At 44.3% G+C, this 15,005-nt stretch overlaps 1 protein-coding gene across 2 annotated transcripts; it reads left to right on the top strand.

Moving 5' to 3' along the window:
* The first annotated feature begins 511 nt into the window (after positions 1–511).
* Positions 512–14,396, top strand: MYOT (myotilin). Of its 2 annotated transcripts, XM_009812105.2 has the most exons (10): positions 512–652; positions 2,358–2,960; positions 5,120–5,270; positions 7,753–7,854; positions 9,923–9,972; positions 10,537–10,669; positions 11,806–12,013; positions 12,474–12,639; positions 13,154–13,287; positions 13,805–14,396. In XM_009812105.2, the coding sequence occupies exons 2-10, from the start codon at positions 2,524–2,526 to the stop codon at positions 13,975–13,977; spliced, it is 1,554 nt and encodes a 517-aa protein (XP_009810407.1). In that variant the 5' UTR covers positions 512–652; positions 2,358–2,523; the 3' UTR covers positions 13,978–14,396. The 2 variants fall into 2 exon arrangements, with proteins under 2 accessions (XP_009810407.1, XP_059681196.1); XM_059825213.1 differs by lacking the exon at positions 2,358–2,960 and having other exon boundaries at positions 514–652.
* The last annotated feature ends 609 nt before the right edge of the window (positions 14,397–15,005 follow it).

The raw sequence follows: 15,005 nt of genomic DNA on the forward strand, positions 1-15,005 counted from the left end.
GGCTCCCTGACGGCTGTTACGGGCGAAAAAAACCTGCTTCTCTGTTCAAAAGCTGCCGACTTCTTCAATTCCTCTCCTCCTCCCGCTGACCACGGGGACGTACCCGGCAGCCGGGGAGGCGAGCGACTGCCGCTTCACCGCGGGGCGGGGGGAGCCGGAGCCGGCGGCTCCCTGCGCACCGCTCCCCTCGGCAGCCTGCCCGCAGGCGGGGGCCGGAGCAGCGGCTCGGGGAAACCACGGGGCTCCGGGAGCGCGGCCGCGGCCGCTCCCCAGCCCGCAGGGCCCGGGCCCGGCTGCCGGCGGGGTCAGCTCCTCCCGAGGGCCGGCCCAGCGGCGGGGCCGGGCCGCCGCGCAGGCAGGTCGGGCCGCTGCCCACGCGGGTGATTTGCCGACCGCGGGCACCTGCCCAAAACCCAGGCCCCGGCCCTTAAATGCAGTGTCCCCGCGAGGCCGGGGCGGGCGGAGACTCTTATTCTGACAGCGGTGCGGGCAGGGGGACAGGCAGGGCCCGCGGTGTCAGCTGCTGGCAGCGCATTAAAGCCTCTGGTCTTATAACGCTACGCGGAGGGCTGCTATGACAGTCCGCGTCAGTGAATGACGGCCCCTTCCCAAAATACTGGTTAAAGCCCAGGTGACAACTTCTAGGCTGTAGGTAAGGTGCTGCGTTTGGTTTTTGTTCCACGTCACTTTTTACTGCGAAGCTGGTTAGGGAGAAACTGCGATGCGCCGGGTAACGCTGAGATGAAAACGTACCTTCAAGGTGCGGTGGTGTGAAAGGTAACGTGGGAGGCACAAAGGGAAAAAAAAATGTTTTTTTTAAAAAGCAAAGTGTCTCTAGTATTACTTACTGTTTTCGTTTTGTAAGGTCAAAAGTCTCTTTGGATTTATTTTAATTTTTTTCACCCAAATCAAGATGGAATGATTTGAGGAAAACATAACTTACCCCTTGCTGGGAGAAGTGAATCTGTGCATCGTATCTTGTTTAAGTGCAGTATTCTAGAAAACGAAGTAAATGCTGGTTTCTCTACACAGCCTGTAGGCAAAATGGATGAATCTGTACACAGGCAGTGATGTAAAAACGGTATAAAACCAAGATTTGATGAGTTTTCTGCACCAGTGAGTGAGAACATAGTGTGGACGTGCTCCAAAAATTTGAGCCAGCTTCAAATTCTGAGAGCATGACAAGGGGAAAGGGAATTTCTACTAGAAAACCTCTGTTTACACACAGTTAATATACAACTAATATTGATAATTACCTTTAAGAAATGAAAGCTTTGAATATTTAAAAAGACAGCGATGTCTTCAGCTGATCTCCCCCCACGGGAATTTATGACCTGGTGGAGCCCTTCTTCGGGCTCTCCGACAAGAGGAATACAATATACTGTGTATATATAGCAGCGAAACAGCTGATCTCAGTGGGGCAAGATTACAATTTTTTCCAGCACATGTAACTGTGTGGATTTATATTCTCATTTTTTATTAGTAGCTTTACATTTATTTTGGGGGGTTATTTATTTATTTATCTGTGAGCTGAAGTTGTTTTAACAAACTTGCTCAGTTTGCTCGAATTAAACTTTCCTCTTTTGTAAGCTGATGGAAAGCCCACGTTTAGATATCAAGGACCTGCAGAATAAATGCAGGACCTCTGAGCAGCTTGGCTTGCCCTACTTTATCCTGCAGCTATGTCATTCAGGCAATTGTTAGCCCTAACAGCAAATCTTGGGAAATCACTTCAAACGGAGAAGCACAGGCCTTGGCATTCCAATCCCAAGTCTCACTCAGATATAAAAAGCTCTGAATTCAAAAAGCATTAGAGAAGAAATCGGGATACTTGGTTTCAAAGGTTTAGTTTTAGGCTTAAAAGAAAGTGGAACCTGTTTCATGCTTCCTTATGGTGTAAGGAATTTCTCGGCACAAATAGCCAATTCTCCGAGTAATAGTATGCTTAGTATTTTGGCAGGGCACAAACCTGCAAGATCCAGGGATCTTAAGACGATATGTGGCAAATTACCTTGCTTAGCAGTAGTATCTATGGTTATCTGCAGATTTAGGCAGGTGGTGGGTCACCTCAATAAACCAACTGCTATTTCTTTTAGAATTTACTAGGCTCTTGCACATAAGACAGCTGTGGTGAACACTGCACCTGAGTGCGTGACTTGTTACTGTAATCCGAAATGTTCGCACAGTTCTGGAATAGTTTTAATCAATCCTAAATCTCTTTATTTTAAGCTCAAGCTTTAATTGTCAGTTGCCTGAACTTCATACTCTTTGGATTGCTAGTGACTGCTCACAACACAGTATGTTTGTGATTCAAACGGTGACGTACAATTTATTTTATCTGTATTGTCTTCCCTAAGGGAAAATCCACACCAAGAAAGCCTCTATTCTGCAAGGCAAGGGTTCCGTTCTATCCAGGAGCCCAGCCAAGAAAGCTTTCGTGGCCTACCACCTAGTTTTTACCAGCCACCTATCCAAAGCCAATTATCACCAACAAAAACCCAGGACAGCTGTGAAACCTCTCCTATGAGTGTCCCTAATTTCCCATCTGTTTCCTCTATGTGCCAACCAACCATGTTTAACTACGAACGTCCAAAACACTTTATCCAGTCTAAGAATGTGTGTCAAGGGCAACAGCAGCCTCCGGGACCCGCAGCCTCTACCGAGCCAAGCAGACAAATCAAACAGTCCTCCATCCTAATACAGCCTCGTAACCCAAGTGGGCAGAAATTCTCCTCCTCGTCATCGCTGAGCTCTTCAATCACGCTCTCCTCGCCTTCCTGTAGTGCCCCTAAGGAATCCACATATCCCATCACACCTGCATCTGCGCAGTCTCCTGCTAGCTCATCATCCGGGCAACGGCTTACATCCATGCCTAACCAACCCCCCGCAGCATTCCTGTGCTCAGTGCTACCCTCGCAGCCCGACTATAACAGCCAAACTCCTTCTCCTATGGAACCTCAGTAAGTATACACAGGCTTCTAACCTCCCCTTGCTTTCCTCTGGCCTGGCCTCTGCCGTGCACTGACCATCCCAAATCCAACTGCCCGGTGAAACGCCAGCTCGGCCGAAGCCAATGGCACAACTCCCATTGACTTCTGATGTTCGAGGCACAGCTCTGCATGAATCGGGTTAGGAGGCTGAGCGCTTGCCCTTGGTGTCCGTGTGGGAGAGACGGGTATCTACCAGGAATTAAATTGCACAGAAGTCATGTCACGGGCTGCTGTGCAGGTTTTCTGGAGTCAGTTTGAACAGTTTAGTTGGATTTGATGGAAATCTCTTATTTAAGGGTATTCAGAACAGAAGATGGACATCCATCTCAAATGAATTTCTCTTAACAAACATGGCTTATGAATGGGGAGGCAGGAGGGAAGGCAGTAGTATTTCCCACATATAAACAACTTTAAGATTCCTAGCAAGTCTCAGCAGTATTTTCAGGTTCCACATCATGATGGGACTCTACGCTCACGTACAATACTGTTTTCATTAATCATACGTGCTAACAGAAAGGCAGCCACTTGAAAATTTTACCCCTTCAGACCAAAGACTAAATTCTTTCCTGAATATGTATTATATCATTTTGCCTTTGGGCTGCAATCCAAATATCTCCCAAGGTCAGTGAGATCTCAAAGGGAGCTGGGTCTTGCCTTCTCACCAACTTGTATCCCTGCCAATATTAGCTGGAGGTCCTGGGGAAAGTCAGTGTAGAATATGCAATGAACACTCAACCGAGGATATTAGAAAGGTGATAGGGGCAGGGGGATCCTGCTGGCTTGGATATAAATTCAGGTTTAAGAGTCAGTTTGCACTCAGGAAATCTGAACGTTTCTGGGTTTTTTTTGAATGACAGCACTGTGGGAAGTGGAAAGGTAAGACGGAGTGGGCTAGCTGGGGCACTGAGAGGTGTTTCTTAAAAGTACTGCAGGAGTGGGGAGGGTTAGGTACACATCTGGAGTAACCGCTGGGTTTTGTGTACGTAGTGTGGGGTTGTTTGTTTTCATTGCAAGGGGATTTGGTGCCTTACTATGTCTTTCATATAAGCTGCTCTTAAATGCAAGATCCTCTGAGTTGAGGAATTATTTTCCTAATCGTCCTGCAATTGGGTAAATGGGAACATGAGACATAATAAACTGTTAGGCAAATTATTAAAGTTTTTAAGTTATAACTTGGGCAAGTTATTAAGTCCAAGCAGTGCTGGGAATACATACCAGAATTATAACCCTTCTACCCTATTGTAATCAGCAGAACAAATTCCCAAGCGACAGGAGGAAGATAATTTTGAATAGAAATAATTGCTGATCACAACTGCAGCATATGAGGCACTGCTGGGTGTAACGAACGGGGTTAGATCCTTTCAGCACAGAGTGCTGTGATCTCTAGTAGACCTTTGCAACTCATTTTGAGGGATGCTCCTCTTTTCCTAGCACCTTTCAGAGTCAAGTCTACTGTCTGACTCCAAAACTTGATTTTCTCTCTTGACTATGGATTACAGGATCAGGCTATGTAGGGGGTTGCATCAAGGGCTCCTAAAGACCCAGCCCAGCGTGGGGTAAGCTTGGCTACTGAACATCTGGACAGAAATGCTATATGAGGTAACTTTCTGGGGCCAAGAAGAAGAGGACAACTAATAAGCTATTTGTTCATACCTAATCAACTAGTTTGTGACCTTGCTGTCGATTTGCAGCCACCCAGGGCCTTTTTAACAATGAAATTGTAGAGGAGTGCAGTTTTTGAGGGAGAACTTGCTCCTGGACAGACTCACATTGCTCAGTGGAGTTAGTGGCTTGGCTCCCTCAAAACACTGCTAGCCTTACTGCAGACACCTGATTCAGGGCAGGGGCCACTGCAGGCTGCAGGGATGCTGAACAGCGACCCACAGCAAACTGCTGTGAGTGTTGTGGGAGGACACTCAATGATTTGGCTAGACCATGATGCTTCCCCTTAAGTTTTTGATACTCAGTTACATCACCTAGCCTAGCTATCTCCCAAATGCTTTATGGGTTCATTTGAACCACAGTCTCTAGGTAGAAAGTTCACATTTTTGTGTGTATTCTATGAAGCTGTAGCAAACAGTCAAGCAAGCCTACAGGAATAACTTTGTTTTCTCTTCCTGCATGAGTAGTTACTCACAACCAATGTATAACAAACAAGCTAGCATCAACTTTATGCAGAAGACCTCAGACCAAGAAATTCGAGGAACAAAAGAGGCCCTCATTCAGGACTTGGAAAAGAAACTCCGATGCAAAGACAACCTTCTCCAGAATGGCAACCAGGTAAGGGAAATCTGCTGATTAAAGAACCAGTTTACTCTGACTCTCGATAGTGCAAGCAGGGATGCAGAGACTAGCTCTAGTGCCCCAGAGGCTCAAGCCTCCAAACTGAGCTGAAAGCAGAAGGAAATGCAGGAGCAACACTGCCCAAACACCTTTACTTGGAACCTCAGCAGATCCCAGCAAGAGTTCTTTGAGCCTTTTATAACCAGAATATTCTGTCAGTGTGAGGTGGCTGAATTTTTCTATTAGAAATGTAAAAAACTATCTCTTCCAACAGCAACTCCATTTTTAATCATGGCTCAGGGCTGGTGTAAAAGGTACAGTTCTGGAAGATTTACATCCAACCTCTTTGTTTCCCAACACCCTCTTCACCATTAGTTTTGCTATTGGAATGCAAATAGCTGTTCTGGTGGGCCAGGTTCAGCTCAGCCCTGAGATGACCCTTCCCAGTAAAGGAGCAGCACATGGTTAGTGCATGATGAAAGCTGGCCTGAATGTGTGGCAAGAGAGATGGTTGCTGTAAGCCTGTCTGTAGGCATCTACTGTGGCAACTGAATGTCTGCATCTCCTGTAACTTCACTAAGGGATGCGTTGACTTCTGAAAGCCATCTGATGCAGCCAGATGGCTTTGAGCTGCTATTGCCTTTCCCTCTTATCCTACGTTCTTGGTCAGCACACACCATTCAAGCTGTCTTTGAATTTGTGCAATCAAATTAGTAAGGCTAGGTTAGGGAGTAAGGTACATGTTTAGAGCCGTGGCACAAACTTGAACTCTCTGCTGGGGATCCTGCTGAACATCACATCCACAGACAGCTAGAAACCCAGGGAGAATCCCTCAGTTCTCCAGACACAATTTCACCCTGGCTTTCAATGTTGGGGTTAATAAACCACCCCAAATCTTTAGAAACTTGGAGAAGTACCAATATTTGAAAGCTCATTCTAGAGTCCATCGCCACATGCGGTAAACCTCTTTGATTTCTTTTTATATGAATAACAACAAATCAAAGAAATTACATGAGCTTTTATCATAAAGTCTGTCTCCTATAAGAAGGTCTCTTAGTCTCAGTACCTACTTATTTATTCTGCAAAGGGACAAAATGCAATCCCCTTTACCAAGAAATCCAAATCTGGGAGAAAAATTTGCTTACCGGTAGGGAAGCACATTACAGCAAGCTAAAGCGAGCAGGTCTCTAATGTGGGAACCTTCCTGCTGGCTGGAGGCAGACTGGTAAAAGCCCAGTGTTTATAGTTTCCATCTTCTTTCCCCTGAAGTAGAAAGGAGTTTTTCCATTACCATCATTGGGAACAGGTTTGCGTCATATAGATGTAATTTTAAATATTGAAGGAAAAAAATATATTAGGTCAAATCTGACTTAATGTGTCCCTAACAGGAATGTCCTATCTGCTGTGAGAAAGCTTGCCATTGCAAGCCAGCTTTTCTTCCCATAGGAAGCCAGGCTAAAAATAAGGCTTATGCAATTGCCACTCTGTGTCCTCCTCCCCTTGTCCTCCAACGTCTGAACCAACTGGCCAATCTCAGCCACACTTGATACAGCTGTAACGACCTCAGGGATATTAAGCTCTCACAGGTTTTGCAAAAGGTCTCTCCTGCTCTCTTCTAAAGAAAAGTCCCACAAGCTTCCCCAAACCCTTATCTACCCAGGAGTAGACACATACGTGTCATGTACACAGCAGAAATTCAGTCAGAGCTTGTCCTCGCTTCACAAAATCCAAACCCAAGGTAAACTTTGTGGGAAGGGAAGTGTCAGGTGTTCTGGTGCTCGGGAGACTAACATACTCAATCTCTTCTGAAGTAACCCAACTGACAGCACTTGCATTTAGCTCTGCTCATATTTATCCCTGTGTGCTGCATCCATATTGTAGGAACTTACTGTTATATGACTGAAACGCATTCTTGCCTCCTCTCCGGACAGCACACAACATTTCGTAAGGCAGCTGTTGTGCTGGCATAAGCTTCCCTTGTGCTTTCAGGGGTACTGGTGCTCTTCTCTGGCTGTATCCGCTTCTGGTGCGGCTCTTGCTTTTTTGGGAGTAGGGGACGCTAGCATCCATCATGCCTCCAGCTCCTGAAGTAAATCCACAGCTGAATGACTTGGGAAGTTTTCCCAGTGCTAACAGAAAGGTACCCTGGGACTCACTCTGGCTTCTGAGATAATGCCATCAGCTACCCATAAATAATCCCAGTGGGGAAAGAGGAGGAGTGGAAGGCCACAGATGGCATTAGAGAGGCTTTGATGAACAGGCAGTTTAATCTTTTATGCATTTCAGCGCTGTATATATTGAGGCTGACTTCAGTAGGCATCACGGACTGCAAACCCTCTGGAACAGACGTGGTGTTTCTATTCAGCCGCTGCTTTCATTGACAACACCCTGAATTTGTGGCATATTAATGTGCTCTTACAAGCTGATCTGAAATAGTAAATGGACTTCTGACTAGAATTCCTCTCCACTCTGCTTTAAGCGATTAACTTATGAAGAAAGAATGGCTCGCAGGCTGCTCGGACCAGTAAATGCTGCATCTGTGTTGGAAGCACAAAGTGAAGACAACATGCAGAATGCACAGGTAAATGGGGACCTGTCTCCAGAACTATGATTTCCTGGTGACTGTGCTGCGACCTGCTTGTACCTGAATAGGGCAGAGAGTTGGGCTTTTCTTGGTACCAGTGCAGGAGAGGGAAGGGAAGGGGACAGCTCTCACTGGCAGAGCCCTGTATAGTAGGGATTTGGGGTTTTTTTGGGGGGGATGGTGGCAGAGGCGGGGAATTTAAGCACCATCCCCTTGCTGGGCCTGATCTGTAGGAATGACCTCTCCAGGGAGGAATTACAACAGCTGCTGCACAGCACGTTACACCCTGCCTGTGACAGGCAGGGAGCAGCACAGCGGAGATACAGGTACCCACTCTCTAACAGCCCGAGTTCAGACTTGGCCAGGGCAGTAAGATTTACACCTGTCACTGTTTGGAATAAGTGACATTGACTACAAGAGTTCAGGGCCATGGGGGGGGGGGGGGGGGGGGGTATCGGTAGGGTTTTAGCCCTTCCAGGGCCCTGCAATCATTAAGAGAAGGCGAAGCAGTTATTTTAGCAGCCCACATGCTGATAGAGAAGAATCTATTACTACTGGCATTTTCAAAAGCATTTTAGTTGGAGACTTGCATCATTCATTGCTTATTCAGGCCAGTTAAAAGCTCTCTTTGGCACTTCTTTGATCAAAGTTAGTGGAAATGTCTGTGATGTGGCACTGGCTACCTGTGCAGCTGAAGAAAACATCCCTGCTGCTGCATGCACGCAGAGAGGCAGCAGGCTGGCATACACCTTTCAAAGCGCAGTTAGCAAAACTCTTCAATGAAAGAGACACTTAAGATCACAGCAAGGGAGGAATATAGAATTTGAGCTATTTCTCCCCAACAATCACCTGACAACAGCAGGCAAGAAGGGAACATTATGGATTTCAGAGAGCAAGGGAAACCTCATCTTTTACAGAGAACAAGGAAGCATTCAGTCAAAACACAATGACTGACAACTTTTCAAGATGTGTGAAATGCTGCATAAAAAGGAGCATTGGAAGGAGAGATTGGCTTATGTTTGGAAGATCTTATTTCCATTGTTCAGTCTTATTTTTAAATATTGTAGTCACTGATTCATTCAGCCTTCTGATTGCTCAGGAACTTAACTACACAGTCAGTCCACATAATAAAGCATTAGAATTATCATCAGCAACTTCATCACCACAGCATCATTTCACAAGGCAAGTAATAATTGTACAGATCTTGTGTAAATGAGCAGATAGGAGCAATTGCCTTTGGACGCAGCATTGAGCTCAGTCCAGCAAAACCCTCATTCACGTGATGCTCCCCCTGAACTGAAGACTGCTTCTGTGCTTGAAGTTTAAACCCAGGCTTAATATTCCACAGGACCGGGCTACAGAGCACAGAACCAAGCATGGTGATGGCTCAATTCAAAGACCCCAGAAATTTCCATGCAGTGTTTCTTCTATCTGACTCCATTGCTAAAATGCGTCACTAGTAATAAACTTTGCTTGTATTTTCCAAACATCCAAGTTCCTAGCAGGAGTCAATCCTGGGTACTTTAGCAGATATACTCATGTGATTGTGGAGTTGTCAGCAAGCTTAGTTGGTGCTGTGATCTAGAAAGAAAAATATTTTCCAGCTCAGCGTGTGTTCATTGCTATTGGTACCATATTTAAGTGGGCACAATACAGTGTTCTTGCCAGCGATTCCACTTCTATTCCTGCTATAGGGAAGGACACTCCGTACTTAGCTCACATTTTAGATACTGCCAGTAGTACTATTCCCCTCTAACAAAGGTTATTGGCTGGCCAAAAGCCTTGTGTGCCAAAGAAAACTGCTGCACCTACCACCTGTGCAGAGTGATTAGAAGTTGTCCCATTCTATTAATAATAGTACTTGTTACTGTCATGGCAAATCCTAGGGTGAAAGCAGAGAGCATTAGCTCCTGATGCAAGTTCTTTTACCTCTTGTCCCAACGACTTCTGAAGTATTGAGTTTGCTTTTAAACAGCAGTCAGTATACTAACTTAAATTGGCTTCTCATTCAGTTTATAGATAAAACTTTCTAAGTTAACTAACCTCTCCTCTTCCTCTTTCCAAGCACCAGAATGCAGAAAACATCAGGCTGCAAGTTCCTACAACACACGTAAGGTAATGCATAAATCTGTGCTGTGCTGCTCGTCAAGACCTTATTTCAAATGATTCTAGACAATGTTAGTTTTACTTCACTACTTATCACTTTTTCTAAAGTAGTAATTACTAAATTAATTCAACCCCTTTCAACTAAAATGCCACCATTTGTGGATGGTTGATGATGCCTATGATCTCAATCCAGTCAATTCTAAGCATAATACTAATGGTTTAAAGACTCCATGTACCTAGGGCAAATATGCTTCGTATTCTAGAAGATACATATCTAGTCAAAGCAAGGTCTGATAATGTAAATGATGAAGCATAATGTGATGAAATCCAGCCTACATTGCTCTTGTAAATTCTTTTTGGATATTAGGCCAAAGATGAAGGTTTCATATGTTATGATTCTATGTTGAATCGAACAACTCGAGCAAGACAAGTGGTCGATCAAAACTTGTGCCTCACAGCTGAAAAACAAACCAGAACTGTAGGGTTGAGGGACTCTAGCTGCAATTGGTGCTTCAATGTCATTCGTGCTATGGTTAACTTTTACACAATTAACTATTTCTGTCCACTTTTTAGGAGCAGACCATCCTCCAGAGGAGATGAACGTGGACATGACTCAATCCAGGAAAAGTTTTTTCAGCCACGTTTTACACAAGTGCCTGAAGACGTAATTATTGAGGAGGGACGATTCTGCAGGCTCGACTTCAAAGTAATAATACCAGCCTTTCACTTTCAGTCCCATTAGCTCTGTGGGGTGTGTGCTATAAAGACAGGTCTCTGAGCTGCAGTGTCTTTGCACTTCAATAAGCCAGAGCACTAACGGCAGGTAGTGCAGGGTCTTTCTAGGCAATGTAAACTAGAAATAGGGGATGGGTAAATGTTTCAGCATTTTCCCTTAGAAAATGTAAGTGGAATTAGCTGCCTAAGAATATGGTTAAAGCTAAATAGCAGTAAATATAGACCACCACAGAAGACCTTCTAGACCTCATTGGGAAGAATGAATATTAAGACCCCGCTGAAAGAAGGCATTTAGGGAGGTGACCTTGTGCTTTGCACTGGGACTCCACAGACTTCAGTGGACACATGCTGGACACGTGTCCAGCAAGACCTGTTTAGGACTAGCCTGGCTTTGATGAGTCTTTTCTGAGGTAACTGTGCCCTTGCTGGAGCAGACAATCTGGCAAGGAAATGCCCCAATTACAAACAAAACGCCAGAATGGCCTGAAGCTGCACTGCAATTATTCCAAACCTAGGTTAAGAAAGAACCTAGGTCTTCCACACATGCAACTTTACTGCAAAGACTGTTTGCCAATTGTGGTTTGGCTTGGTTTTTCCTTATCACTTCCAATCCATTTTTCTTAAGTAAACTCTTGCCAGACTTTGGCATGACCTTTAGCCATTTTGCTGCAAATTGCTTAACTTCTGAATGTCATGGACAACCTGGAGCATGTCTGCAGGACAGTTTATTTACATACATTATCAAAACAGCATGGATGTCCGCACTGCTGACAGTGCTAGCTGTGGGATTAAAATGCTGAGTTCCCCCCCCTCCATGAATCCACAATGAGTATCTTTGGCCTAATCCAAACTACCTCACAGGATGGGAACAACAGGGGTTTGCAGAAACAGCATCTACTGTCTTGTAGCTAAAGCTCATCTCTCCACGGCACTTCATGAGCCTTCCCCTCTGTGCAGCATATTAATATTCAAAACCAGGCAAGACTGTAAAATTTTGCAGTAGGATCATGATTTGATCATCTATTGGCATCAAACTCCCTATAGCATTGAAGGGCTTTTATTATCTTAAAGCTGTTTAACTCTTCACCGCCTTCCTCTCCTGCACAGGTTAGTGGGTTGCCGACTCCAGATGTGATGTGGTATCAGAATGGAAGGATGGTTCATCAAGACCAGTTCCATAAAATGATAGTGTCAGAAAAGGGATTCCACTCATTTATTTTTGAAGCGGTCAAATCATCTGATGCAGGGACATACGAATGTGTGGCTGTCAACCGTGCAGGAGAAGCGTCTTTCGCAGTAAAAGTGGAAGTAATTGGTAAGACTGAGAGCACTAATAATTACTGCAATTTTCCATGTCCGCCCAGGTAATCTAATGCTTTCCTCTGCGTGTTTGGGACATAAAACAACTAAGAAGCAGAGTTAGATCTCCAGATATTCAGGCTCAAACTATAACAAACACCTTACTTTTTCCAAGACTATTTTAATACATACATTTGGGATGCAATATTTCTTCAAAGCACTTGTAGTGGGATATTTAGATGTAGCGGGATGTCAGAATTTGGGAATTACTCATAGAATTGATGTTGATTGACTCTCCTTCTAAAGCAGACTGTGTCTCCTACACCCTTATGCTCATGGGAACTGCCTGTAGGCTAAGGAGTTGCAGTAAGGAACATGTGACCTCCTGAACTTAGCATTCTGAAATCTTAAAAACACAAGCCTAATATTAGCGTTCAATACTTACAGTAACTTCTTATCTTTCCTCTTTAATTTAGCAAAAGAACATCACACGCCTCCAACTTTCATCTTCAAGCCACAAAGCAAAAAGGTTTTTGAAGGAGACACAGCCAGACTCGAATGCCAGATCTCTGCTATCCCAACACCCCGGATTTACTGGAAAAGAAACAACGAAATGGTACAATATAATACAGACCGAATAAGGTATCCTACTAATGAATTGGCCATTGGTGTGTTCGAAAACAATAACCAGTATTTGTTAAGTCAAATTCGAATTGGCTGGTTTCTAAAAGCAGCAAGCTGGAAAGCTAGATCTGCCCCTCATTTATGACACGTGGTGAACAGGCCCATGTGCTGGACAGGCATGATGCTCAGAGTCTTGTTTTGAGGGCGCAGAGAGAAAACTGTGACCAGATGCCGCTCTGAATTCTAGCAGCAGTTACAAAGCCCATGGAGAAGCGTGGTTTTAGGATTTAAATATGCAACATACTCATGCTGTGGGGCTACAGAAAGGCCTTGATACCACCTGAATGGTATCATGCTGTGAATCACTGGTGGCTCGTAACACAAATGCAGTGTTGATGTATAAATAGTTTGCAGTGGCCTGCAAGAATTGTTCTAGGGCTTTCTCAGCTCCTCAGCATGTAAACCAACTGATTTCAGTGTCTTCTTTCCTTCCCCATCCAAGTACTTACACATAAACATCTTCATTTTTCAGCTTGTTACATGACAATACTGGAAGGATTTGCCTCCTGATTCATAATGCAAATAAGAAAGATGCTGGATGGTATACCGTATCTGCTGTCAACGGAGCAGGTGTGGCCACGTGCCATGCCAGGCTGGAGGTTGCAAGTAAGTACCACATCACAGTGCCACAACAACAACTGAAACCGCCACTGGCACTTGTATGCAGAACAGACCCCCAAGATTAAATCATAGAATCATTTAGCTTGGAAAAGACCTTTGAGATCATAGAATCCAACCGCAGACCTAACACTGCCATTAACCTAATAAAGCTTGGACTGCTGGCAGGATTTCTTTCCCAAGATACTGAAACCAGACAGAAAGTAACTATCTTAGGAAAAACTCGTATTTGTTTAGTGCCAAGACTTTATGTGATGTGTCCTTTGCATATTGTATGCATCTGCTATCTGCGCTGTTTAAAGACTACAGCTTGACTGATACCAAGACAGAAGGTGAATATAGTCCTTTCCATAAATCTCTGGTGTCTGAGACATGGGCTTGTCTGTTAAATTCTTCCTAAGGGGCTCCTGGTTTATGTTGCAGATAAAAAGCAACTGGGTTGCTCTACCATGGCTCTTTCCACAGTCTGGGAAGACACTGAAAGAGGGTTTTTTCTCTCTTGCAGCACATGCAAACAAGCCAGTTCCAGCCCCCAAGCAGTTACGGGTTCGACCAACTTTTAGCAAGTATTTGGCACTTAATGGAAGAGGACTGGATGTGAAACAAGCTTTCTCACCAGAAGGAGAGTTTCAGCGTTTGGCTGAGCAGTCTGGACTGTACGAAAGTGATGAACTTTAACTGGAAGTGAAAACTCACACCTATAAGAGACAATTACAACATAGCTGCAGTTAACTTGTGATTGTTCTAATTAGCAAAATACCTATCTACCTATTTTTACTTTGACTCTTGCACATTCAGCTGTTCCTATTTTACCATGTTAGATTTTATTTATATGGGTTGGTGAATATAACCTTTTACTGAGTATTGTATTTTAACTATAAAGCCTAAGAAAGCAGGCTAATTAGTTTTTACAAGTGTGGGTGGTTTTAGTTCCACCTGTGCTTGGTTACAAGCTGAAGTAGATTGGTTTGTACTGCTTCTCTAATATCACTCTTGATGATAATATCAGAAGTCTGTACTATCTGAATACTAAAACCAAATAGACTAGAGTGTTTTTATGAGACTAAATTAGAGGCAAATAAACTTTTAAATATCCATCATTGGCTGTGACTCTTCCTTGATCTGTTAAAACCAACTACACCTGTCTGGCATCAACTATTTAGCATAAACTAGAAGGTGATACTCCCCCTTAACACTAAAACACATCAGTGAACGGTTTTTTCTCCTTGCACCCTTGACCCAAAAGCTGCACTGAGTGTTAAGGCCAGCACCTTTTTTCCTCTTACTCTTCTAACCAAGGAGTGGCTGTGACTTACCTGACTGTTAGCTCTCAACAAGCCGTTGAGGTGAATCATCCAAACAGTTTGCATGCTGCTATCCTCAAACTAATAACAAACACCACAAAACCTGATTTTGCCAAACTCCAACGAACCTAATCTCTGAAGATTTTTCAACTGCAGTTGCTACAGGAAAATTTGTGAGGATGGTCACAGTAACACTGCTGCTACCCAGCAAACCCCACGAGCATCTTCCAGAACAGAAAAAAAAGAGGTCTTGGCTTCACACCACGCTGCTGTATCAGTAAATAAAAACCCCAAATCTGAACTGCACAACGCTGACTATTAAACTCCCAACAAAATCCTGCAGCTCCACCACCACACTTCTCCTCGGGGCTGCCCAAGCCACGAAATACACTAAAATAACTC

The sequence above is a fragment of the Gavia stellata genome, chromosome 16 (assembly GCF_030936135.1).
Source record: "Gavia stellata isolate bGavSte3 chromosome 16, bGavSte3.hap2, whole genome shotgun sequence".
In the NCBI taxonomy this organism is placed as follows: Eukaryota; Metazoa; Chordata; class Aves; order Gaviiformes; family Gaviidae; genus Gavia; species Gavia stellata.

Bases quoted from the DNA above. Each gene is read 5' to 3' on its own strand.
- MYOT (XM_009812105.2), top strand. From the start codon at position 2,524: ATGAGTGTCCCTAATTTCCCATCTGTTTCCTCTATGTGCCAACCAACC. The intron at 2,961-5,119 runs GTAAGTATACAC...CTGCATGAGTAG, and splicing joins CCTTCTCCTATGGAACCTCA to TTACTCACAACCAATGTATA. The intron at 10,670-11,805 runs GTAATAATACCA...TCTCCTGCACAG, and splicing joins TCTGCAGGCTCGACTTCAAA to GTTAGTGGGTTGCCGACTCC.